We start from the raw sequence: 26405 nt of genomic DNA, 5'->3' as shown, positions 1-26405 counted from the left end.
GTGGCAGAGCGCTTGCTTAGCATGTGTAAGGCACTGGTTCGATCCTCAGCACCACATAAAATAAATAAAACAAAGGTATCATGTCCATCTACAACTAAAAATATATTTTTTAAAAAGTCAACTTAAAGTTCCTATTCCTGTCTCCTTGCCACAGTCTCCCTTCCCCCTACTTTCCTGCCCTTGTTGCTTACTGGCCTCAGTGAGCATCCATGCTGCAAAGGGTAATTAAGCGGGACTCCAAAATATGAATGGCGAGTCCTTCCATATTTACCCACCAAAAAATGACAGGACACACAGGCGATGATCCTTTTCTAAATCAATACAATTTCTCAAATTTATTTATTTAATTTCTTAAAGAAGTACTTCTAATCTCTGTCAAAAGGGAGGTGAGGAAAGGTTCCCCCGCTCCCTTGTAAACACTGAAATACAGATCTGGGAAACCAGGATCGACACACACAAAAAGTGCATTTTACAAAATATCAACTAAAATATATTTTACATGGATTATGTTTCCATTGAAATTCTACCAGCTGCATTTTCAGGTTCGAAAAAATATTTCCACATCTAAGAGATTTCAAAAGCATTTAAGTTCTGGGCAGCAGACCCTGCCTCCTGAGAGGAGGGGCCCTGATCTCCTCTCCTATAGATGAGGCTAGGCTCCTTGGCAGCACCCTGGGAATGGGCAGACTCCAAGGCTGGCTCTCTAGGACCCCCACTGCCACTCTGCAAACTCTTTTATTATCCCACCTTCCTATACCCATGCCTTCCTCCAAACAGCTTATTCAATACAAGGAGACCCAAGTCCCTTCCCTTCAGGTTTGGGATCAGCTTCCCAAGCAAAAATTCACCTCTGAAGCCTCCAGGCCACACCCAGCCCAATGACCAATCAGGAAGACCTGTCTTCTAAGATCTGGACAGGGCCCACAGGGGTTGCCAAGGGTGCCCTCAGAATGCACTTCCACCTCCCTCTGCAGCACCTGTCACATTTGTCCTCACCCAGTGCCACCTCCTAGGCTTGCTGGGCCTGTGTCTGCCACTTCCTGAGAGAGGACCCAGGGTCATCTTCCTTGCCCTCATGGAAGTGCTCAGCTAGCAGGTTGCCAGCACCAGGCCCACGCCACACTGCACCTCATTCCCTCTCCTCACCGTGCTCCTCTTTGGTACAAATAGTAAGTAACTGGGTCTCCAGCCCCCTCAAGAGAGCCCAGTTGTCAGGGTCTGGCCTAGTCCAGGCAAGGACCACAGGGAGCTGAGCCTCCTAATCAATCTACTCTAGGGAGCAGCATGAGTGAGAACAGGGCCTCTGGGCAACAGGAACAAACTGAAAATGCAAGTTCTTAGCTCCTAGGTAAGTGGCTGCAGCTCAGCAGGTCTGTGGACTGATACAGTGTTGATTCTTGCTGGGATGTAAATTAGTGCAATCTACAAAAAGACTAGGGTAAAGGGGTGGCAGGGCGAGGGGAGCCACAGCACTCCTTTGGTTTGATTTCAGGTGGGTGTGGCTTGAAGAGTCATGTGTGAAGTTCTGCAAGAGGTTTCCCAGAACCTCCAAGTGTAAGGCAAGAGGAAAAATCTTCAATAAATCAGGTAGCAATTTTCCTTGCCCCCTGCCCCCCACCCTCTCCCAGCACCCATCCACCCTCCCAGGCATGACAAGCCCCACATTGATTAGTTAACTTTCTGGGAATCTAGACCCACTGGGTGGCCTCAAAGGGAGGGGGACAGGAGGCTGACTCCCACAAGTGGACCACACCCGTGAATGCAAGGGCTGGGTCAGCTTGTCCCAGCACCAGTGGCTACTGCAGGGGCAAAGGAGGAAAGCCAGGGAAAGGCCCCGAGTCTAGGAAGAGGAAGTCAATGCTCTGGAAGCCAGACTCTGGCTCTTTATGTCTCAAAAGAACAAACTCAGAGCTGTGCTAGAATCTAGAGCCTGGTCCCAGGCGGATGGGGAAGAAGCGGGTCACAGTGGGTGAGGTAAAGCTGGCTCCTGCTCCCCCTTGGAGGGCCCAGGGGAGGCTACAGAAGGGCCTGCTGGGCCTGATTCCCAAAGGACCTTACACCTTCTCTTTGCCCCAACCCCTACTTGGCCTGGGTCCCTCAGGTTTGGCCCAGCCTCAGGGAAGACTGCTTCTTTGTGAGTCTTCACCCAAGGGACCACAGACAGGTACCTAGGCCAAGATGAGGGCTTGATGAGGGCTCTGATGCTTTTCTTATACCCTGGCCTTCCCTTCCCTCCCATGGGGCCCAGAACCCAGAGGGGCCCCTGCCCTCCCCCCACCAAAGAGAATCAGAGGCCCCTGTGTCCCCTTAACCAAGTGCTGTGCTTCAAGCAGTGCTCCCTGCCCTGAGCCCCACTTGCTCATGGGCAGCCCCAGTATGAGCACAAGGAGGCTACTGGGGGTTCTTGAGGATGCGGCCATGGCGGAAGTCATAGACATGGCGGCAAAGGAACACCAGCTCAGGGTCCGTGTCCTCCGGCACTGTGCGGTGTGGTGGGGTGGAGTAGTCTGCAGATGGGGGCACCAGTGCTGTCTTTCGGCTGGGGAGACCCTCGCCTCGTCGCTTGGCCATGGCACAGAATCTGCAGTTATAGACCATTTGCTATCTTTACCACAGCCACTTTCACAGAAGACCAATTCCTTCCCCACCCTGTCCAGAGAGAGCCAGGACAGGCTCTTCCTGCCTGCCAAGGGGTGGTGCTGCCTCCACCCCTATCCTGAGAACTGTGCTCACTTTGCCACTGCTGGTTCATCTTCTTTATTGCTGGGGAGCCACACCTGTCAGGGCCTCCCTCCCAATCTCCTGCCAACTGTAGATTTTCTCGAAGAGCAGTGCTGACACCCCACACCTCTGCTCCAATCACTTTACCTCAATGGGGCAAGAACTTTTATATCTTCTAAAAAAATCAGATGGTGGAGGCAGGTTGTAAGGAAGAAAGTTCTGGGAGATTAGGCCCAGTAAGTGAGACTGGGCTCAGAAAAGAATGCGATCTCCTTGGGGACCCCATCCAGCCACCCAAATAGCCCTGGGAAGTCTGAAGGGAGAGGCCAACCAGAGAGTACAGGGCACCACCCACCTGCAGTACTCTGCAAAGGTCAGCACATAGCATTTCTCCTCAATGCAGGCTACACTGTTCTGGTCCTGATGTCGCGATGCAAAAACTTCATTCTGCAAAGGCTCAAGGGGAGACAAGGGGAGATTGGTTATCAAGGTTGGAAAGCACCTAACTCCAGGGGCTGGAATTGTGGTTCAGTGGTAAAGTGCTCGCCTAGCACATGTGAGGCTCTGGGTTTGATCCTCAGCACCACATAAAAATAAAATAAAGGTTATTGTGTACACCTACAACTAAAATTAAAAAAAAAGAAGAAAAAAAAAGAAAGAAAGCAAGCACCTAACTCCAGGATCAAGGCAGGCATTATCCCTCTGTTGGGACTGTTGACCTAAATGAACTGCAGTAAGGCAGGGGGCTTCCCTGAAAATTCAGTCTAAGTATACCTTACCTACCACTCCTAGGCATTCCTCCTGTATTCCTTCTAAGTTTTATCCTACTCAGGAGTAGCCAGTCCTGATAGTCCCTGTCACTGACATATTGATCCCTGACCACCCATCCCATGCCCAGAGGAGAAAAGTGAAATTGGTCCCTATCCTTTTCAGTTTGATGAAAAATTCTGCAAGGAGGACTGAAGTTCAAGGCCAGCCTCAACAACTTAGTGAGTCACTAAAGCAACTTAGCAAGACTCTATCTCAAAATAAAAAAATAAAAAGAGCTGCAGATGTGGCTTAGTAGTTAAGTACCCTACAAAGGGAAAGGAAATAAAGGTGAGCCTGTACAAATCCCCAGCTTCAAATCACCTCTCTCCATAGAGGTTTTCTGGAGACCAAGGCGGTGGTGGAAAGAGCCTTGCCTCCTATCTCTCATAATGCAGGTGATACTAGGGATGCTGTGCAGCTTCACCTCACCTTTCCTGTTGCCAGGACCCATTTCCCTGTTCCCATTTTGGCACCCCCTTTCCTTGAAGACTCCCTTTCTGTTATTCCCCTGAAACATGAATTACAACAGTGTTGGGAACAAGTTACAAAACCCCAGGTCTTCCCCAGGTTCTCTAGAGTCCAAGGTGGTAAGCTGACACTTGGTTGCTCACAGCTGGCCTTCCCAAACTATGTCTCAATGGTATGACAACCCCTCACTCTGCCACCTCACCATCCCCACACCCCTGCCAGTCAGCTCACCTCGTGCATGCTAGGGCTGCGACCTCCTTGTAAGTGCTCAGGTCTGTAATACCACAGGAGGCTCATCATCAGTTCTCCTGGGGGAACAGCAGAAGGTCATGGCTGGAGTTGGTAATCCTGATTACATAGATAGGCAGAAAGACTGCCTGCCTACCCTAGAGTTTTATCCAGTCTTAATGCCTGGTCCAAATCCTTCAGGCTCCAGCCACCAGTGTCTCCCAGGCCAAGCATTCAGTGGCCTGGAATGCTGTTGGGTATGGAGGGAGAAGGGAGAGAAGGCACTGACAGGTGAGGCAGGGAGACAGGTGCCCAGGCTCTGGTTGCTGGCCAATTTAACACACTGATCCAACCCAAGTCACAAGGTTGCTGCAGCCTGGGCAGCAGACAGACCCCAGCTGAATGATAGTCAGACTCTATGCCAGGAATGGGGGAGATTTCTGGCAGGCCAAACTCTAGGCAAGGGTTGACTGGGTGCCTACAGTGCTGGTGAGGGCAGCTGCCCCTTGGGTCCCTAGCCTGAGGGAGGGGTACCTGACTCTGGGTTCTCCCAGAGGGCAGAGATCTTGGCCACATATGGTGTAGACGTCTTTCTTGGGCCTGACTTGAGGAGGACAGTATCCCGGACCCGGATTGTCTCTCCATGTCGTTCTACCGCCTGATAGCTCTTTCGGATGGCTGGTTCCGGCTCATCCTAGGCAACAAACCAATGACACAAACAGGCTTTCAGGGCAACACTTGAGAGTAAGGATGGAAGGAGGGAGAGAATGACATCCTCTCTACAATTTCTTTAGGATAGGCAAATTGTGTTTGCACAGAGTGCTTCTGAGTTGGTTTTCAGGGACAGAATGAGGATGGGGAATTCCCATGCCTAGAGAGGGGCAGAAACAACAGAACAGGGGTGGGAAAGTAGACTGAAGCCTTTGGGGCTGTTCAGACTCCCCAGAGCTGGGTCTTTCTGCAAGACCCCCAGCATGGCACAATCTGAATATAAATCCTTAAACCATCATTTTAAGTGGTGGTACTAGATTGTTTAATCTATTACTAAGACTACATTTCCTCATCTATAAAATGGAGATAATTAGAGGACCATGAAGTATATGCCACATAGGATAGTGGTAAGGATTAAAAGGAATAACACATACGAATAACACATACAAAATACTTAGCTCAATCCTGGCACCAAATTTAACAACTGCCCAATACATTTTGGTTGACATTCTTTTCACTATCTCAAATGTTCTTGTATCACTAATTTCCCTTGACCATCCAAACTTCTCCTTTACATACTTATCCCAAAAGTCTCCAGAAAATCTTCCATCTTACAGTCCAGGACAGAAGAGACAGAGCAAGCAGGGAAAAGACGTAAAGATACCCAGATGGCTGTACCAACCACTGCTATGCCAGACTGCATCTCCCAACCTCCCCAATGCTTGTGATGCAGGATTGGTAGAGGCTGGAGAAATGGGCAGAGCAGCATGATTGGTTCCTGAGGTGTAAGTGAACTAGAGCCCCTCGTCACCTGTCAGAATTGCTAGACCATCTCACTGCAGGTCTTGTATCCCATCAGCCTCTCTTACCCCATCAGCTAACAGTTGGCACTCACCAAGACATACACAGCTTTCTCACAGGCAGCCCCAACAGGCACCCAGCCATTAGTGCGGCGGCGGCGGCGGCGGCGAGGGCGTGGGCGCTGGGCACGAGGCTGCTTGGGGTGGCTGGGCCTTCGGGCAGCCTTGCTCCTCACAGTGTGCCTGCAACCAGAACCTGTGCGCAGACCTGACTTGGAACCACTAGGAGGCTTGGCGCTTTGAGGGCACGCACGGGCCACTGTTTGGGGTTCCGATGTGGGTGTCTGAAGATGGGGAACAGGCTCTGCTGCAGGTGGCACACTGGGCACAGGGCATCCTAGAAGCGGGTGGGCAGGTGAGGCTGGGTGGCCAGCTTCCGGGAGAGGAAATTCCAGCTGGCCCAGGGACCTGCAGCCTTCTAGAAGAAGGAGAGAGTGGATTAGGGCAGGTAATAGCAAGCTGTAACCCCTTATCTGCTTTGGAGCTCCTGTCTTAGTTTCTAAGTGTGCATCCAAAGACCACTGAGGTGGCAGGTGGGGATTGAACTCTTTACAGGGTGCTCATCAGAGTGACTGCTCAAAGGAAAAGGGAGTTTCTTGACCTTACAGAATGGCCAGCAGACATTCCCATTTCCCCTCAAGCTAGAAGGAGAAGGAGCAGAAATGGCTTCATTGGCACTGGCTTGAGATTCTCTAGGGCTCCACAGTACTCAAGAGCAGCAATTCTGGAGTCAGACAGGCTGGGATGAGTCCCACACCTGCCACTTAACCAGTCATGTGACCTCAGGCAAGTCACTCTGCCCCTCAGTACAATGTTAGCAGTAGTTATAAATATCATAAAGCATTTTCTGACTGTTTTTCTTATCAATGTATTAGCATTGCAACAATCCTATAATAGGTACTATTACTCCCACTTTACATTTAAGGAAACAGAGTAACTACTGACTTATCCCATGGTCACAGAAAAGAATGTGGAGGAGAACATTTAACTCTGGGCAGTCTGGCTCCAGAATCTCTGCCCAATTATATGTCGTGAGAATTCCTATATGTAAAACATTTAGAATGGCAGTGTGTATATGTTTACTGGAGGTCTTGTTATTAGGGTGAAGGGTAAGGGTCTAGACTTGAGGAATGGCATGAAAGAGATGAAAAAGCCCAAGCAGGCTTCTTTCATTTCTTAGCACTCCAACTCATGCTAGAACCTGACACAACCAGTCTGGCTAGAGCCAAGTGGTCTATAAAGTTGTTTTATAGACCCCTGCAAGAAGGGGTGTGGGGGGAGAGGAGAGCTCTGAGAAGGTCCAGCCCTCACCTCCCTACCAGCTGGGCAGCCTGGCTGATCAGGATGGCTCTAGGTCACTTCAGTTCCACCCAGGAAGTGAAGAGGCAGCCTGGAGGCAGATGATAATACCCCCCACTAGCCTGGGGTGTCTCATCAGCTGGGGCATGAGCTTCTAAGGTACTTGGGTCTTGCTAGGAAGGCAGACACCAAAATTTTGGCCCTGATAACACTATAACCATGCCAGGGAAACTCTGCTAGTCTATTCTTGGGATGTGCCTATCCCATCCACATCTTGCTAGGTGATGCCATGTCTGGGCACCTCTTCTCTTTCAAGGTCTGTATGGCCAGGACAAAGCTGTCTTACCATAGCTAGCACCAATTCCTCCCGAACCTGGAACCCACTAACTTTACCATGATTGCTGGATTTGGCCAGTGTACAGATGGTCTGAACTCCAAGCAAATAATTCTAACTTTCCTCAAGGAGAGGTGGGGGGAAAGACCTGGGAATAGGTAAACCCTAATTTTAATACCTAAGGGTCTAAGAATAGAAATCCCAAAAAGGAAGGAGAACAGGTCCTTCTATACCCTCCACCAATGTAATGCTGTCAGGCCAAGATACCTCCATTAATAGCCTGGACAGAGTAGGCCACAAGAGCTAAATATGGGGTTCTTTTCATGGGAATGCTCCTAGGCTTGGGGCAGACTAGGTGAGTCCTCCTTTTTCAAAGCTTTCTGCCTTCTAGGTAGTAATTAGATCCAAAGAAGCCCCTGCCTGGAACCACAGCTCAGCCTCCTGGGATGGCACATCCTAGAGACTGCCCAGCATATCCCGCCTCCCAAAGGGCTTACCTGCTGCAAAAGGCATTTTGTAGGGGCAGCCACCACAGGTAGTGCCAATGTGGGTAAGAGACAGGGGCAACACTCCACAAACGCTGTAGCCATTCACTCCAGTGTCCTCGCTGGAGCAGTATCGAGATGAGCTCCAGGGAGGGTGCTGGAAAGGGGTGCCTGAGGGCATTGAGCTAGGGGCCAAGAGAAGCCCCTCACTAGGGGAAGCCACTGGAGAGAGCTTGCCTTCAGGGAGCATGGGGCAGGCAGAGTAGCTCCCACACTGCAGTCCATCCTGGCCACAGTACAGGTAGAAGCTGCCTAGTGCAGTGAGCTCAGGTCCTCCACACAGGCCATTATAGTCAGCGGGGTTGCCAGGCATTGGCAGGGGTGACAGCTGAGGTGCAGGGAAAGAGGGCTGATGCAGTTCCTGCTTGGGGGCAGGTGATTCCTCGCCTGGGCGCCCAGGTTCCGGCTTCAGGGCAGCCTGACCACCCATCAGCAGAGGCAGGTGGGAGCGCAGCCCCAAGGGGCTCTCCAGAGCCTTGCTAAGGGGCTGATAAGGAGGCTGTGCACACGGCCCACGAGGAGTGGCAGATGGCCATGGCTCATCAGGGCGTCCCTGCCAGCCTGGTGGGCCTGCAGGATCCCCCGAGCTGGGCCCCTGCCGGGGCTTGGGATAGTTCTTGCCATTGACCTTGGCCCACTTTGGCCGTAGGACCTTGGGTGCCAGGGGCTCAGTGGAACGCCCATCTGCTTCTGCATGGGCACGAGAAGGTCGAAGGGGTAGCTCCCGCTCCTGGCTCAACTTTAGGAAAGCGGCTGCATTCAGGCTAGCCAGTCTCTTGGGAGCTGGATCTCCATCTCTGCGGGTACTTTCATCTGATGCTGGCTCTGGGGATAAGTCTGGACTTCCCTCTCCTAGGTCTCCCAGCCGAGGCCTCTTCTTGGAGGAGGACCAGCCCCCTGTGGCCCGGTCACGGTCCCGGCTACGGTGGGGGTCTCCCCCTCGACTGCGGCGGGTGCCCGCCAGGCTGCTGGTGTCTTCTCGCTCCAACAGTAGGTTATTGAGGGCCTCTGCATTGAGGGAGGCCAGACGTCTCTTGCGGGGTTGGGCAAGACCAGGGTCCTCACTGGATGGAGCAGGACTGGGGGCCTTGGGCAAGTCAGGGGGCAGATCATCAGCCTCATCTGCACTTCGTGGACCAGCCACATTTTCCAGGCGAGTCAGCAGCACTTTGCAGGCCTTGGGCTTCTCAGGAACCAATGAGCGCTTACGCAGTGGGTAGTTCTTGCGGCGTCCTGTGAGGTGCCCAGGACTCTCAGGTATGCCTGGCTCTGCACCCTCAGCCCCTTGTTCCATACTGTTGTCTTCCATCTGCAGGGGCTCCTGGTGCCCAGTGGGGCCTGAACTCAGCACAGGAAGGGACTTCCTTCGAGTGTGTGTCATGGAGTCCCTCCAACCTGCAGGACATAAGGCAGGCAATGAGAGGAGCCTGCCCTGGCCTGCCCCTGCCTGCTTTCTCTCCCACTGCAGCCCATCCAGATTCACCTGTGGTAATCTGTCCCACCCCTACTCTGTCTCCAACCTGGATTTTCCTAGAACCTGCTCCCCACTTCCAGGTACAAAGATCCAGTGGGAACAAGCAAACAATATCTGTGCAAGGACTGGTTTTTCCCATTATACTTTCAGTTTAGGTTCCCTATGAACTAAGGCCCTGAAGAGCCCAAGGAACACCAAGACCCCAGAGCCAGGGGACAGGATGAAACAGAAGCAAAAAGTCGACCTCTCTATCTGCTCTCCTCGCACTAATTACACACTGCAGGATAGGGGCTCAGGTGGTAGGAGCCCATCTATTCCTTCAAATTATTACCAAAGCATTACCTGCCCCTCCTCCAACTCAGATAGTGAGGGATTCTTCCTGCTGGGCTATAGTGTAGAGGAGGCCAAGTCCAGGCCCTGAGGATTCTGACATAAACCAGGAATACCATAATTGGATCTTGCTAGAAAAGCCTTAAGAAGGGTGAGGCCTAACTTTGAGGAGCCCATGACTAGGGAGGTCTCAGCCAGTCCGAGAAGCCAGAACCATTTCAGTTCAGATTCCAGAGAAGGGCAGCCCAAAGAGTGCTACTGACAGAGGAAGGGTATCATCAACACTAGGATCAGCACACTCCTTGAGGAGAAGAATTAACACAGGAGACAAAGTGGGGCTGCCCTATAGTCTTGCCCTGTCCCTTGGTTCTCCCTCTTGGTAGGCAATCTGCCAGATAGCAGGCAGGAGGGGGGGAGGTGAAATCTCAGGGCTCCTGAGAGATGCCCACAACCAGGGAAGATCCCATAACTTAGCTTAGCTTGGCAAAACACCCCTGGACATACACTTGGGGCAGCCTGAGCCCCAGTTCTGAGTAAAAAAGGCCAGGGGCAGCTTGTACAAATGAGGCAATGCAGAACTGCAGGGGGGTGGGGGCTGGTGGTCAGAACTGCAGGGAGCTGGGGGCTGGTGGTCAGAGCCTACTGCTGTTCACTTCCTATTTACTCTCCAACCCAAAGCACAGAGGCTGCCAAGTGAGGTGCCAGACAATGCTTCCCCCACCCCCAGGCACCCCTTGACCCCTCCCCACCCAGCAGGCCTGGGCTTTTCAGCTTAGTCTCCCCATTGCTATTGTTATTCACACTAACAGAGCTGGGAGCAGTCCCTGCTGGGCCAGGATTTAACCCTGAAAGTCCCAAGCCTGGGGACTCCCCAGTCCTTCCCACTTCCACCTCACTTCAGTGGCCTTGGGCCAATGGTGGGGGCATCTTCTCTCCAGAGACATGTTGCACTAATTGAGGAAAACCTGACTGAAAGCAGTGTGGACAACCTTCACCCCTGAGAGAGGACTTGGAAAACTGGAAAGAAGAGACAGAGTGCCATGTTTTGCTCTGGCCATGTGTGGGGACCTACCACTGTCCAGAGTCTGGGCCCCAGGCAAGAAAGAGTCACAGAAGGCAAATTCATTCATTCCTGAGGCATAGAAAGAGCAAGCTCCTAAAAATCCCCAGCATTTGCTACACTCAATAAGACTCTTTCCTGTCATCAGATCAGGGTAAGCCCTGCCCTTGACCACTCAGCATACCTCCTTTCACTCTCAAAAGCACCCCGGTTGCTTAAGACCCAGGGGCCTTTTTAAAAATCAGGACACCCTATGCTGGAGGTGAGGAGCAAGCAAGCAGAAGCAGCAGCAGCAGATCTTATTTTCAAGGAAAGCTGAGGTCCAGCCTCTTTACCTGCAAGGGGCCTAAAGATGGAGGTCGAGTGAACAGAACTGGCAGTGAAGCAGGGGCTAAAGCCCTTCAACAGGTCCTATTTCCAAACAGGCTGGACCTGAAAATGGCTGGGGGATAAGGCTGAGGTCACCTGGGCCTGTGGCCTTTGAGGACATGGACATCAAATACAGAGCAAGGAGTGGGTGGCTGGGAAAGAGAGTCAGTCAGTACAGGCCAGGCTTGAGGAAGAACTCTTAGAAGGGGAGAAATGACTGGCCTGTTCCTCAGCAGTTTGCTGGGTATATGATCACCAGGTCCAGGAATACCTGTCCCCTGTCAAAGGCTTCCTCTCAGCACACAAAAGGTCCCAAGCAGGGAAAGGTGGGAAGGAGAGACAGTGCCCATTATCTATTTTCCATTATCCACTTTCAAGAGCCTGTCCCCTAAGAAGTGTTCCCTGTAGAGAACATTGCTCTTTAACCTCCCATTCAATGCTCCAGTCCCTGAGGGACACCCCAGGGGACAGACATCTGGGAAGCCTCTAAATCACAGGGTGAAAGTCCCATTTCCAAATCAAGCACAGGAGCCTCCTGCTAGCCTCCTCTGAATCTGACTGCTCAGCATGCAGTCATGGGTGAAAACAGCCATGGCCATCAAAGCATATTGCAAAACAACTCCTAACTTTCATGTGGTGCCTCAGGCGGGAGAAGTCACTATCCTGAGGAGAAGCTGGGGTCTCTGCTATACTCCAACACCAGGAAAGAGAAGAAGAGGAGGGCGAATATGAGTCATGCTTTGATGTGCCTATGAGAATCTCAGCTGCAGCTTTTCCCTGAAGTGGGGCTGGGTGGAGGGGCTCTGGACCTGTCAGGGCCCCCCTAACCTGTAGGTAATGGCTCACTTGGGCTTGATGGGGGAAGAAGATCCCAGGAAAGCAGTAAGATCAGATCCTATTCCAGTCCTATGAATCCTCCTGCTGCCCAGAATACTTCTACTAGATGACCCAGGAATTTTCTGTCACTGCCAATGGACAAGGCCAGAACTCAGCTTGCACTGAGTTCCCTTAGCACTGTCTTCTACCCTTTCACCCAGGCACAGGTAATCCAGGCCCCTTTGAGGAAAGTTCCTAGGAGGGACTCCCCAGGGTATATCACCTCTCACCTAGATGGTATTAAGCAAGCTCTCACTGGAGAAAACCAGTCTGTCTTTGGTTCTGAACAGCTGCTATGAAGAATAGTGGTTGGTCAGTCAGTCTCCGGGCCCCAAATCCAGAGAACCACAGGTTGAATCCAGAATCCCCACAAATGTACTTGAAAGTCAACAAACAGGCCATCTCTACCTGAGGTACACTAGTTTTAGAAGTCATTCCCACAGATGCAGAACAGGTGAGATGTCCTGTTTCTTGTTCTCAAGCTGCAGCAGCACCACACACACCACTACTACCAACGCAGGTAGACATATGCAAGAAGCTGTGTGTCTAACTGAATGAAGGCTCAGGCAAGGGAAGCCAGAGGTCTGAAGCACTGCTGAGGGGAGGGTGGAGGCCTAATGGTCACAGCGCAGATCACTCTCACAAGCAGAGGCTGTATAAGAAGGACAAGGTCATCAGCCTTGGCCCTTGCTCTTCCCTTATATACCTGGCTCTGGGCTACACTTAGCAACACCATTTTCAGGGTCTCAAGACTGGGTTTCTTACCTACCACACTTAAAATTCTGCTTTATTTTTAATGGAGAGGGAGTGTTCTTGATTAAGAACAGACCAGATGTCACCTTTGTGAGACCAGGAAGGGTACTGCCCCAGCAACTTCATTCCAATTAGAGCTGAAGCCAACTGGGCTGAATTAAGCATTGCCCTCCTTCACATTCACTCTTGGTATAACCTCTCCTACTGTGAAAGGAGTAACACTTGTCAGACATACCAAGTTTCTTGAATCTTCTATCAAAAAAGAAAAGCAGCAAGAGCACAAAGATAGGCACTCCTTTTCATTTAAATTTAGTTGATATTACTTTATGGAAAACAGAGCTGAAGCTGCTGTTCTTATAATATAGCCAGTAAAGGTGTTGGTAGCCCTTGAGTCTCTTCAAAGTAAAAAGCAGAAAGCACCAAAGCTCTGAGGTAGGCAGACTTGGATTTAAATGCTGGCTCTAGGGCTGGAAGTGTGGCTCAGTGGTACAGTGCTTGCCTAGTATGTGTAAGGCTCTGGGATTCATCCCCAGCATGGTAAAAATATAAACATAAAAATAAATCCTTGCTCTTCCCTTCATGATCAACTTACTTTACTTCTCTGAACTTCAGATTCCTCATCTAAAATGGAAACACACCAATCTTACTTCAGGATGGTAATGAGGATGGTCAATCACTGTGCAGGAGTCTAGCAGAGAGCTGGAGTCAGCAGGAGCCCAGGGCAGCTTCAACAGGGAAAACAGTCCCTTGTGCTGCTAAAACTCAAAAACCCAGCCTGCACCTGAAATCTGCTCTGCTACTTATTCCAACAGGAACACCCAAGTATCCAACCTGAAGTAAGATGGCAACACTGCTTCCTTTTCCTTGCAGAGCCAGAATGCAGTGAAGTGTGGGGGGCTCCACTTACAACACAGAAGATGGGCAGGAGCAGACCCTGAACTACAGCTCACTCTGAAGGTGAATTCCTCAGAGAGCAAGGACAAGGCCAGACCCAGCTTGGTGTTAGAAGGTATGTTTCTGCCTGCTCCAGCATCTAAGGCTTCAGTGCAAGTGCCCAGTTTCAGCATTTCAGAGCTCCTGAAAGCAGTGACCTTGCCCACCAGCCCCACCTCCTTGGTATCTATTCACCATTACTTGCTACAGGCCCTCAATTCACCCTGTAACCAAGCTGGATCCTAGAAAAACCTGGTCAGGAAGCATGATGTACAATCAAAGGGAACTGGCCTGGCCTTAGGGATTGAACCCAGGTGTGGGGAGCCATTCTCACGCGTGACTGGGTGACTCCCGGTTTGGGTCTGAGGCTTCTGGCTGTGTCGGAATTTTCCCCGGCCCTCTCCTGATGAGAGAACCCGTCCGTGTGGGGGTGTGACTGACCACTGACCCCGGGGGCCCAATCACTGACCCTGACCTTGGAGTGCGGCCCCCCCTCAACCTTCATTGGATGGAATTATCCCCTGAATTTCTTGTTCCCCAATAAAAGGCTACTCCCTGGCGTGCTCCCTCTCTCTCTCTCCTGCTAGCCCTGAGTAATCCTTGCTGCCCTACCAGTGGTTTGAGGTTGGAGCCAGAGAGGGGAGCCGTCTCGGACCTGGTCACAGAAAAAGGTAACTGATTCTGTGTGTTTTATTTCGATCTCTTCTAGCTAACTTTTATGCCAAGAACCTCATTAATGAAACCATTGCGCTGGCCGCATGGTGGACCCAGGGTCTCCCACATGCTAGGGAAGTGCTCTCAATAATAAGCTATACTCCCAGCCTGCACAGGCTTGTTTTTGAGTGCCTTCAGGTCTGGTGACCATCTAAGGAGCAGGACTTACCCCCCAATGCCTGAAGGCACCAATCCTATTTATGGTCTGTCAGACTACCTGCTCCTCACATGTCATAGTGGAAGCCCAGAGAGGCAGGAGCACCCAAGCAGGCAAGGTTCAACCCTATCCCATAAAGGATAGGTCTGTGCATCCTACACCTTTGGCTACTCCTGTACACTCTTGACAAGCCCAGCAAGGGAGCCCAGACACAGAGGCTCAGGGTTGTACCCAAATGTCCAGAACCTCCATTTACTTCTTGATCCAGAGCTAAAGCCAGATATTCCCAATCCTGTAATCATAAAGGCAACCGATCCCAATGGGGAGTGGGAGTTCTAACTTAGGCTACGGATCCCTCATTGTATGTGAGAAAGCAAAGTTTAGGAAGGTAATAAGAGCAGAGTTGACAGACTCTTCTCACAGGGTTATGAACTGCCAATGCCCTAGTCTTAAGTCAGGGTCCCTTCCTATAGGTAGAGACAAGAGGGCACCTCTTCAATCTACACATTGTTATATAACACAGATCAGCCAGGGCAGTAGACAGAGAACACTGGTATTTTAGTCATACCAGTGTTCCACTTTAAGAAACTCTGACAAATTGGAAGGTAAATCATGTGCAATACAAACTAGTCTTCAGGAATTTTCTTTTAAGGTCTAAGTCCCTACCTCAGGCAATCTGCCTTCCCCTATCTCTTCCCAGTGTATAGCTCCTGTGATCATGAGGTTGACTATATCTGCAGGCACTAGCTCAGCTAAGCCAGAGCATCCACAACTCATACCCAAGACCCAGCACCTCTTGTGACCTTTGCTCATTCAGCCAACATTTGCTGGCCTCCACAACAGACGTGAGACCCACACCGTGGATTAGAAGCCACTCATCTTGGTCAAGGGATTGAACTCTGAGCCTTGGTTTTCTTGTCCACACAGCAAGATTGTTGTGATGATTAAGCTAAATCAGAATGTGTGCAGAGTGCCTAGTATACAGTAGGTGCTCAATTTCTTTTTCCCCTTCCCCTACATGTACCAGGATAAGGGTTAAAAAAAAAAGACCGAGAAACTGGAGCATAGGCTTGTAGAAGATAGGGCAAGAAGTGTGACAAGGCTGTGATGGAGGGTTCAGAGCTTGACGAAAGAGTTTTGCAGGGGGAACATCTGCGCTGGGACTTCATTCAAATGTTTACTGAGGGCCTACCTCAAGCCAGGTGGACTGTGGGACAAAAGCCCAGCAGGACAGAGGAAGGGGCAACAGACAAAGGCTAAAGTCTTGCAGCAGCAGATGAATGCAGCTTTTCCTAGCCTCACTCACCCCTGTGGGCTCCACAGAGGATTATTCTAAACTGAGGGAAAAGGAACTCCAGGCTAAGGCTCCTTCAGACTCTTCCACCCAGATGCCACACTGCCCAGGCTGGGTCAGAAGCAAATCCTTGCCTGGGGCAGGACCCATTTGCTCTGAGTAGAAAGCAGTATGGGAGAAATAAAACAGAAATGCAGCCAGGCACAGTAACGCACCGGCCTGTAATCCCAGTGGCTGGGGAGGCTGAGACAGGAGGATCGTGAATTCAAAGCCAGCCTCAAGCAACAGCGAGGTACCTCAAGCAACAGCGAGGTACTACACAACTCAGTGAGACCTTGTTTCTAAACAAAATACAAAATAAGGCTGGGGATGTGGCTCAATGGTTGAGTGTGCCCGAGTTCAATCCCCAGTACCACACCACACATACACACACACACACAAAAAAAAAATCAGGAATGGGAATAGGGTACCCCAAGGCTCAGCATCATGGCCTCAGCAAAATAGGAGGAAACCTCATGCTACCAGTACACCAATACACCATCCTTCAAAAACCTGCCAACAACTCACCAACTCGCTCTATGTACTTGCCTAACAGCAAAAGAATATGTGTTGATTCAACTACCAGGACAGTGCTGGGGATGTGACTCTGTGGCAAAACACTTACCTAGCATGTGTGAGGCCCTGGATTCAATCCGTAGTGCAAACAAACAAACAAACAAACAAAAACCAATAAAGCCCACAATCACTAGGACACTCCAGGAACCAAAAGTTTAGTTTTCTAAGATGGCTTGCTGAGACTCCTAAACAGAAAAACTGGCTGCCCAGCCCAAGATGGGGGCTCTCCCCCAGATCTTCCCAACAGAACACTAACCTCCTAAATGAGTCAAACATGAAAAACAAGATCCAAGATCAGGCTTTCCCAGCACTTTACTAGCAGGAGCAAATCACAAGGCAGACCCCACCAAAGTGAGGTGACCTAACAGATTACCTCTTACTTAATTTACTAGTGCCACCTACAACGGGATGCAAACTCTGAAGACAGATAAGTTCTGCCCTCCTTACCACTAAATCTCATCCACAGGCTTAATAAGAACTTATTGCATGGATGAAGATCTGGCTGCCTACCAGGTTGATTCCTTATCCAAAATGCTTAGAACTACAAGTTCTTCAGATTTTTTGAGTTTTTAAAAAAATATTATTTTAGATATTGATGAATCTTTATTTTATTCTTTATATGAGGTGCTGAGAATTGAACCCAATGCCTCACACATATTTGACAAGCACTATGCCACTGAGCCACAACTCCAGTCCTGAGTTTTTTGTTTTTTTTTTTAATATGTGCATAGACCACTTGAGCATCCCTAATCTGAAAACCTACACTCTGAAATACTTCCAAATCTAAAACTTTTGAGCACCACCTGAGAATTTCAAAATGTTTGCATCAGGGATGCTCAACCTGTATAACATTTCTAAACTAGAATAATGGTACTACTTGGGAGTCCACGACAAGAGTCCTCTAACCCCCATCCCAGGAGTCCACTGTGCCTCTTCAACTTAATCCATGAGGGTTACCTAATCTAATATAATAGGGTTACTTTGGATAGTTCTTATTTACACAGCAAAACTTTCTTTCACTCCCATCCTTTTCTTTCTCCTAACTTGCCCAGTTACTCAGGAAAATACTCCACTTGTTACCCCAAACCATTAAATGAGTAAGTATAGTGCTAGACACACTTGTGTCTAGACAAAGAATTTTACATATGTGAAGGGAAAATCAGCAACAAAGAACCAGAGTTAGTGCTGTCAGTCCCAAGTCCGTCCTCTAACTGTGCAGAACAGTCTGTTGTAACTGGACAACTAACTTGTTAGGTACTTGCTATGTACCCAGCACCACCCTCAGCACATCACATTCACCATCTCATCTATGGTAGGGATGTAGCTCAGTGGTAAAGTGCTTGCCTAGCAAGTGCTGAGGCCCTGGGTTCAATCCCCAGTACTGCTCCCCACACACACACACCAAAACACTTCATCTATGCTCACTACAGCCTATGACATAGTAGTTTTTTACCATCTCAGTAGTTTTTACCAGTTTATCCTCTGGTCAAAGATAAACAGGTACAAAGAATTAAAAGAACTTGCCACAACTGCTGTGGTGAAGGAAGGCAAAGTGGGACATCCAGGTAGGTGTCTGTCCCAAAGCCCACATTCCCACTTGCTGTCTCTATCTAGAGCCTCACAGGATAACTGCTGTTTGGCTGACCAACATTCAAGATAACTTGTACATTCAACTTTTTTTCTCTCTTTTGCTTTAATTATTGCCATTATAACATATTATTAATTTTTCCTGAATTTTCAGCAAGAAGAAATTGAAGGTGTAACTATTTACATAAATCATCTGTGGGAAACAGAAATATAATTTTAAAAATTGTTTCTACAGAAAAGATTGCTCAAAATTCCCAATGAAGTCTTACATGCACTTTTGAAACAAGCCAATTTAATGTCCTAAAAAAGTAATGGCTCCAAAGATATGAGTCTATAAACTTCCCCAAGAATCTATACATGTCTCCTGTTCCAGATGAAATCCTCTTCCTCCAGCTCAGACTGCAATGAAGAGTAAAACCTGGTCATCATACTCTAGACAGCCACTTTAATGTGCAGAGAGACACAGTCACTGCACTTGAGCTACCTCTTTGGGACAAATAAATCCCAATACTTTGAATTTTTTCTAAAGATCACTTCTTGTAACCATTTCACCATTTTTAGAATTCTTTTCTACAGTCTGTCCAAACTGTGAGTCCCTGCAGGCACAAAGCAGGGGACACTTCTCACTACCAAGGAGGGCCCAGCCAACCCTGACCATAGACGAAACATGACTCCATCCTTTATTCTAGCACACTTGTCAGATCTCTTGGCATAAAGTGGCATCCTAATGATAACTTTCCCATGATTCCTACAAAGATCCTCTGAAAACCAAGAATTCACTTCTAAACCACACGGGAATGTAATTAACAATGAAGTTACCCCCAAACTTTAGTCAAGCAGCTACAGTTGGAAAGGATCTAAGTATGGGTCATCCCTCTCCTCTGAAGGAGTAATGAACTGGATGGAGGCAGAGAGCCTGTGAGATCTTTGGGGTCAGAAGAAAGGCAGAAAGACACCAGATCCAATCCCCTTACCCATGGGGGGTCAAACATCTCCCCTCCCCAGCCTACTGGGAAAGGAATTGGGGCAAGAAGAATTAGACTCAAGTCCCTGCCTGGCTAAGAAGTCACTTATTTTTTCATTAGATAACTTGGTCGCAGTTCCTTAGAACAAGTTCCAAATTCCAGGCTGAGACACAAACCCTGATAGATCAGGCCTGTAGGATCTCAAGGACAATGCTATTTTAGTGTGTAGGACACTGAATTGGGTGAATAACCATCCTTGCATATATATTCCACTGGGGAAAGTAGAATCTCATGAGCACCTCCCAGGACACAACACCAAGGCCTGGATGTGATAACAGCCTGAGGCCTGCTTACCAAACCCACAGTCCTGTTTTTGGACTGTCACCTGGGGCAAGAACCCACAGCCCCCACTGGAACCCAAGGGCAGGAAAGTACTTGGTGGTATGGAGAGCCTGAAGCTAACTGGCCTGAGTAGGTTGTCTGCAGCCCACTGCTGCTCTGTTCCTCCATCTCCCTTTTAGTCATTTTACTGCTCATCAGTGGCAATACCAAGAAGTGGGCTTGGGAACCATGAAGGAGCTGAAATTCAAACCAGTCTATTTTACTCCAGTTAGATACTTATAAAATAAGGCAGGATTTCTCATCCAGGACCTCCCATGCCCTGTCCTGGGGAGGTCTAAGGAGTTGCAAAAGTGCGAGCTCCAGGCACATCAAGTGTCTATGCTTCCAATCTTTGTGCATCTTAACTACACATGGTATTTTCCATTTCTTCAGCATTAAAAGGCACTTCAACCTTTAGCTGACCCATCAAGTCAAGGCCAGGAGACCTGCAGAACAGGAGTGCTAGGGTTGCTCTCAGAACCAAAGCACAATCTCCTTGTCCCTCCAAGGTCCCCAGCACAATGTCAAGTTCACAAAGGAAGTGATCTTTGCCAGACTATGCTAGCAAATTCCCATAAATACTTGGGCAGGGGTAATACTGCTTATGTAAAATGCTTCCCCATTGAGAGATGCTGCTTTATTTACATTCTTCACAACCCATTCATAAAAAGAAGGCCCTTTAATGTCCAGGCTGTTCATATAATGCTCCATAAATCCAGCAGCTTCGGCTGGCAGCCTTAGTTCAACACAGGCTACTTCTCAACTCCAGTGATTCTTTTTTCCTTAAGTTTTTTTTTTTTTTTTCCCCCTGAACAATTCACCTTGTGATAGGGTGCTGAGGCCAGATGTTGCTAAAGCAGGGCCAAGAGGAATAAGAACATACAAAGTGAACACACATAAGTCCTCTTGGATGCTAGGACAGAGAGGTGGTGAGAAACAAAAATAAATTATTTGCAAATCCCCACAGAACTCCAATTTGAAGTATGTATACTGGGAGGTTGAATTCCTTCCAGGTCTACTGAAATTTCCTTAATGGATAGCAAATGCTCCCCAACTCATACCTCTGATTATCAGAAAAGGTATGGTACACTTTTTCAAACTCAAATGGAAAAGAGAGAAGAGGGTTCTTGCTGTTTTTTAATTTGCATTGCTGATGAATAACTGAACAAGAATTCTCTCCTTCTGGACATAAGTGCTCCAAGAGCTGCTGGCTCCAACAGGGGCACAATTTGCTCAGGGTGAAGAAACTCAGACAATCCCCATGAAGCTAGGACCATGATCTAGGAAACACAAAATAGCATGAGCAGATGAGGAGAATGCCCAGGAGAGGCCTTCTTCCTCCTGCTACAGTGGAAGGAGAGTAAAGCGGTAGGATTTTTTTTTTTTTTTAATTAATTGACAGGGAGTGGGTCTGCATTGTCATGGCAACTGTGAGGGGTGGTCTTCTCACTTAGAAAGGAAATGCTGGTCCACTCATCATCAAACTGGAGCAAAAAAGGAGATTGGGGGGGAAAGGGATGGATGAAGAATGTTTTTTCACTGTTTAATCTCAAACAAGTCACCAGACCTTTTTTCCATTTCCTCCATGGTCCACCCAATTGATGGTGAACACAAATTCTGAGAGAGAGCTGAGAGAGCTGGGATCAGAGCTTTCCTTTCTGATAGGTGTAAGGTGGGGTTGATCGTGCCTCCAACATTAGTGATGATCCCCCAAACACCTCCTACAAAATGAACCCTAGAAGTCCTATCCCTGAGCCATAGCCAGGGTTACTTTTCTTTTCTGCTCTCAAAATTGTATTTTTTCCTCATTTACACCCGGATTGAGAAGAGATAAAACATATGGATTCGTTTAGCCTGGACAACAAGGAAAATTGCATAAGAACAGCAAAGCCGGGTTACGGAGAACTATCTGTTGGGGTAGGAGGAAAACAGGATTACAGCTCTTTTCCAATTCATGTCTATATGGTGTCATGTGAGCAATCCACAGGACTGACTCTTCACTAGCAGAAATACCAGAAAAAGATAAATTTCCCACTCTAGAGCCCCCTATACATGCCCTATCTATTTTCCTTTCACAGAAAAGATCAGAAACCCCCCCCCCCAAGGACTCCATATTGAACATTTCTTGACAAAGTGGAGGGAAGGTTTCCCTTCTGTTCCCAACTCAGCAGCCAACTGCACTTATTCATTCAACAAAAACTATGTGCACAGCATCCTATGAGAAACACTGGAATATGCACACACATACACAGAAAGGTTTAATATTCAAATTATTCCTATCCTTAATAAATTTTCAACCGATAAAACTACTCAAGAAGATACCATGTTAGAAAATCTTCTGAGCTCTGAGGCAGATGACTACTTTGGCCTAAGAAAAGCAAGACTACAGACAAGTGAGAGGAAAGGAGAGGGTGGGAGCTGCAAGAACAAAGGTACAGGAATGAAAAGTGCAGGGCATAGTTAGGGAAGAGTTTTAAGAATAGTGTTTAGGATCAGACTGCAGGAAAAGGAGAGTCATGGCAATTTTGTAGGTAATGAAATGACTTAAGAAAAGGATGCTTTAGGAAGAATGATCTGGTAGCTGTGTACAGACTGGATCAGAAGAGCCAAAGGAAGCAGGAGAGAAAAGGAAGCCCTGACAATAAAAGGCCTGACATGAGGACAGTCAGGATACAGAAAAGAAAAAAGGGAGTAAGATATTAAAAAGAGAACCTCATTGCTGGTTCAACTTCCCAGAGCCAGCCCTCCTAAGCATGGATCTGATTGGCATGAGTCTTTTACCAGGTAAGTGCCCTATTAATGAGGGAAATGCTATTCTATTTTGGCAACTTCCCTTCACATTTCAGCAGCCAAACAGCGCACCCCAAACTGCTACCAAAACAAAACAAAACAAACAAAAAAACCAGACATAGCCCTACAGAAGGCACACAGGACTTGAGATTCTTCAGCCTTCTCTGGGTTTTAGACACACAATTAAGTTCTCTCTGGACAAACTTTAGTCTCCCTTTTCCATAAGTATCAACTCTGCCCAGACTAGGGTTTAGACCCTCCTGTGGGGAGGATGGGGTAGTCATGAATTAACTTCATGCCCTCCTACCCCTCTGGCATAGCTGACAGGTAGCTTTCTCAGTTTGTGCTTACAGCCAACTCCAGGTGTGTTCCTAACTAGCCCCACTGAGGTATAACTCTGAACACATTCTCAAAGTGCAGGATGTAAACAGCCTGAGTCTCCCTGTCACTGCAACCCCAAATCCCCAAACCCTTAGGTGTGGAATCACATGATCTCTTAGTAGGTTTTTTAAAAAGGAATAAATAGCATTCAGCCTAGCTGCTCACTGGTGGGGTTAGAGACACTCACAGCTCAAGCCAGTGGTTCCCAAGTGTCCTCCAACTGGCCAAGGACTGTGGTATCCCTCCAAGGCCCTTTTCTCCTTTTTGTGGAAAGGCAGGGAATGTTTCAGGTAGCTCAAAGAAACAAAAACCTTATTTTATTTCATCTTTAAATTTCTGCCTCGATTTATAAGCTCAGCTTCTCATTTCTTTAAGTGGGTGCCTTCTTGGCTAAAGAAAAGTGCTAAAGAGAGCTGTGAAGGGATCACCGGTGTACTAGTTCTAGTCCTAGTCCCAATCCAACTAGGCTTCTGAGCTCTTAAAACTGCCGACAAATGGGCAACTGAGAGACATCCCAGGTGGAGTTAAACCTCTGCCCATAGAGTGTGCCCGGGTATACTTGGCTAGCTGAAAATTCTTCATAGCTGACAGGCTCTAGAGCGATTCATCGGACTGTCATCTGGGTGTCCCCCAAGCTGGGTCGCCACCGGCCAGGGCGCTCGGGGCACACACTCCCACCCCTGCCCCTCGGCCTTGGCCAAGTCGACCCCACTCTTCCCAGAGCCTCGAGGAGATCAGAGGCTGGAGACTAAAGTCAATGCCACAGCTCCTCCAGGCGGGAGCCCTGGCCCCCGCAGTCCCCGGGGCAGAGTCCGGTCGCGTCGCCTGCCCCTTGGGGTGGATGCCCTGGACATGCTCCCCTCCCCGACGCCACTACCTGCGCCCGCTCGGGTGCCGCCTTTGTCCGGCGCTTTACTGCCGAGCGGGCCCCTCGGGCCCGACCTGACCCGGCCCCCGGCCCCAGAGGAGAGGCGGCGGGGCGGGCAGGGCACGGCCAGGCTGGGCCGCGAGCACAGGGTCCCGCTGTCACTTGGAGGCGGTCTGACAACTTCGATTCCCCCCGCCCCACCTCGGACTCGGCCGCCGCCCCGCACGGTCCCCGCCGGGCCTCCCGCGGCCCACACTCGCTATTCGAACCGGTCCCCTTCCGTCTTCGGCGCCTCCCTTCCTTCCAGCCGGATCGGATCGGGTCTACCCTACACCCCCCCCCCCGCCCAGCAGAGCCCCCATTCTCTGCCCCCCCCTCCAGCAATAACCGGTCAGCTCCCAGCGCGGGAGGGCGCCCCCCACCCAGAGCGGGTGATCCCGCGGCGCCGCCCCCGGCCGCGGCCCCTTGCCTCGGGGACCGCGATGGGGGAGGGGGCGCGGCGGGGGCCTCGCCGCCCGCGCACACCCAGGCAGCCGGCTCCGCCGCGGCGAGCAAACGACCGGCGTCCTCCTCCCGCCCTCCGCAGTCCGGGACGCCCGCGCCGCCGGCGCACGGCCGAGCTGCCACCCTGCGGCCACCACCCACCCCGCCCCCGGCCTGCGAGGCGGGCGGCCCCCAGGGGCTGTCACCTCGAAGCGCGCCGCGCTCCCCGATGGCGGGACCGCGGCTCCGGACCCAGGGGAGGGAGGTGGCGCAAGCGGGCTGGCGGCCGCACCTGCTTCGCGTCGTCCGTCCGTCCGTCCGTCCCTTCCCGGGCTGGCGGGGGCGGCGGCGCGGCGCGCTCGGTGGGGCGCGCTGACGGGCGGCCGGTCCTCTCCCCTTCGCTTGTCCGCCTACCTCGCTCGCTCGCTCGCTCCCGCCCGCTCGCCCCTTCCCCCTCCTCGACCCCGGCCCCTAGCTCACCAGAACGGGCGGCGCGGGCGGCGCGGACGGCGCGGTTCTGGGCGCCCGCAGGCCCCGGCCGGGCTAGAATCCGGCGGCTGGAACCCCCCGGGGGCGCTCAATTCCCGGGCTCCACGCTGCTGCGTCAGCGCCTCCTCCTGGGGGCCGGGGCCGAGCGGGCGGAGCGGGGGCCGCGGCCGGGCGGGGCCGTCGGGGGGGCGGGCGCGCCTGGCCGGGGCGGGCGGACGGCGGAGGCCGGACGGGCGGGGCAGGCAGCCGGACGGGCTGGCGGCGGGGGCCGGGCTCCGGGATCCGCTACGCCGCTCGCGGTTCCCCCACAAACTCCCCGAGAGCGGAGCCTCCGCCGCCCTCCTTCCTGCTTCCTCGTCCCCAGCCAATCAGCGGCGCGCCCCTCGGCCAGCTCCGCCAATCAGCCGCCCCGCCCTGCGCTGGCCCCGCCAGCCAATCCGGCCCTCGGCTCCCCCTCCCGGTCTCCGACCAATCAGAACCGTGGGTCGGTCGTCCCAACGCAGGGGGCAGCACGAGGCGGCCGGGGGAGGCGGTGCGGGGAGTGGTGGGGCCTGGGGGGAGGGGTACGGTGCCGAGGGTGGTGGCGGGGGGTGATTTTCTTTGCCGATTTCTTGGATTTTTCTCTTCTTCTCCAGAGCCTGAACCCGTTTCCCATAGTGACCTGACCCTGGAACCCCAAACCCCCAGCTGCAGCCCCCCATCCTGAGAAATCTTATCTCGCGCACCCCCAGCCCGACCGTAACCCCTCCACATCCCTCTTCCTAATTATCCCGTCTCCAGCCCCCACTGGAGAAAACTGCGGGCGGAGAAACACCCCACCCTCATCGGAGGCTGCTGCCCCCAGGGCAAAGCTTCGGGAAGACCGGCCGAAAATCAAATGAGAACAAACCCCCTTTCTTGAAGAAAGGGCCCCAGACTCCAGCGAAAGGGCCCCGACTGCTGAGAAGCCCCTCCCGCCCTTGCCTCATCTTTCCGACTTCCCTGCCTGCCACGTCTCCTTTCCTTTCAAGCAAGGTCGGTCCTGGCTCGGTAACCCCTCACCCGCATCTCTTTTTCCTCTTTCTGCCCTTCACCTCCAGCCCCGCTACCCCAGCTCGCAATTCACCCTCTTTAGAAACCGAGTGTGGAACCCTCATCCATTTCTAGCTGACAGCAGAGCCCGGTCTGTGAGTCCTTGACACCCACACACCCTCTTCCACCACCGCGGGGAACATCAGAGCTCTCCCAGGGAGGGGGAAGGGGGCGGGCAGCCTGACAGGCGCGACTGGACTCCCTCCTTCGCGTCCCCAAGCCGGGATGGGACCAAATGCAGGCACTTACCTGGCTTCCCCCTAGTCACCAGATGCTGTGGCTTCGTCTCTCACACCCACAGACGTGCCTTTCCAAGCCTGAGCACGCTCGAGGGGTCACCAGGATGGGTGGGCAGAGCAGGCTTAGGTCAGACAGAGGAGTGGGATGTCCCTGTGAGGTGCTGGAAGGGGCTGTGTCCTGGGCACCTTGTAACACCAGAGCCCACGCTGGACTTCACATCAACAAGCAGTGGATATGCACCCAGTAAGTTCTTGAGAAATGCTGGGTCCACCCTTGACAAAGCCTCATTCCCAATTCAGGCGGGGGAGGGGAACTTTGGGAGGTAAAAGGAGCAGCAGCAGAAAGGGCAGTGTCAAGTCACCCAAGCAGTAGGAGCAATCTGGGAAGGCTGGGCCCAGGAACGCCTTAGGCAGAAAAGAGAGAAGTGCCCAGAGTGCTGAAGTTGCCTGGGGAAGCAGGAAAAACCCAGCCCTGGAGTGTGGCTGAGGGGCTTCTCCTGAGAGGCTCCTGCACTATGAAGTGCCCAGCCTCCAGCCTTTCCTAGACCTTGGGACTCAAACTCTCACCCAGGCTGATTAAGACAATGGGCAGCCAGCCAC

At 51.0% G+C, this 26405-nt stretch overlaps 1 protein-coding gene across 4 annotated transcripts; it reads right to left on the bottom strand.

Annotated features, from left to right (window-relative positions):
* Positions 1-304: 304 nt before the first annotated feature.
* Positions 305-25911, bottom strand: Bahd1 (bromo adjacent homology domain containing 1). 4 transcript variants are annotated; one of them, XM_071608090.1, is made up of 7 exons: positions 25816-25911; positions 7929-9371; positions 5834-6216; positions 4762-4921; positions 4231-4307; positions 3077-3177; positions 305-2581 (listed from the first exon to the last, which is right to left on the bottom strand). In XM_071608090.1, exons 2-7 carry the CDS (start codon positions 9355-9357, stop codon positions 2392-2394), a joined length of 2340 nt encoding a protein of 779 aa, XP_071464191.1. In that variant the 5' UTR covers positions 9358-9371; positions 25816-25911; the 3' UTR covers positions 305-2391. The 4 variants fall into 4 exon arrangements, with proteins under 4 accessions (XP_071464191.1, XP_027781514.1, XP_027781515.1 ...); XM_027925713.2 differs by lacking the exon at positions 25816-25911 and adding an exon at positions 24487-24824; XM_027925714.2 differs by lacking the exon at positions 25816-25911 and adding an exon at positions 24487-24824 and having other exon boundaries at positions 3077-3168.
* Between the last annotated feature and the right edge of the window lie 494 nt (positions 25912-26405).

The sequence above is a fragment of the Marmota flaviventris genome, chromosome 2, assembly GCF_047511675.1.
Source record: "Marmota flaviventris isolate mMarFla1 chromosome 2, mMarFla1.hap1, whole genome shotgun sequence".
NCBI lineage: Eukaryota > Metazoa > Chordata > Mammalia > Rodentia > Sciuridae > Marmota > Marmota flaviventris.
This window is presented reverse-complemented; position numbering and strand designations above follow the sequence as displayed.

Bases quoted from the DNA above. Each gene is read 5' to 3' on its own strand.
- Bahd1 (XM_071608090.1), bottom strand. From the start codon at position 9,357: ATGACACACACTCGAAGGAAGTCCCTTCCTGTGCTGAGTTCAGGCCCC. The intron at 6,217-7,928 runs GTAAGCCCTTTG...TCCTTCTTCTAG, and splicing joins CAAAATGCCTTTTGCAGCAG to AAGGCTGCAGGTCCCTGGGC. The intron at 4,922-5,833 runs GTGAGTGCCAAC...TTTGTTGCCTAG, and splicing joins AGAAAGCTGTGTATGTCTTG to GATGAGCCGGAACCAGCCAT.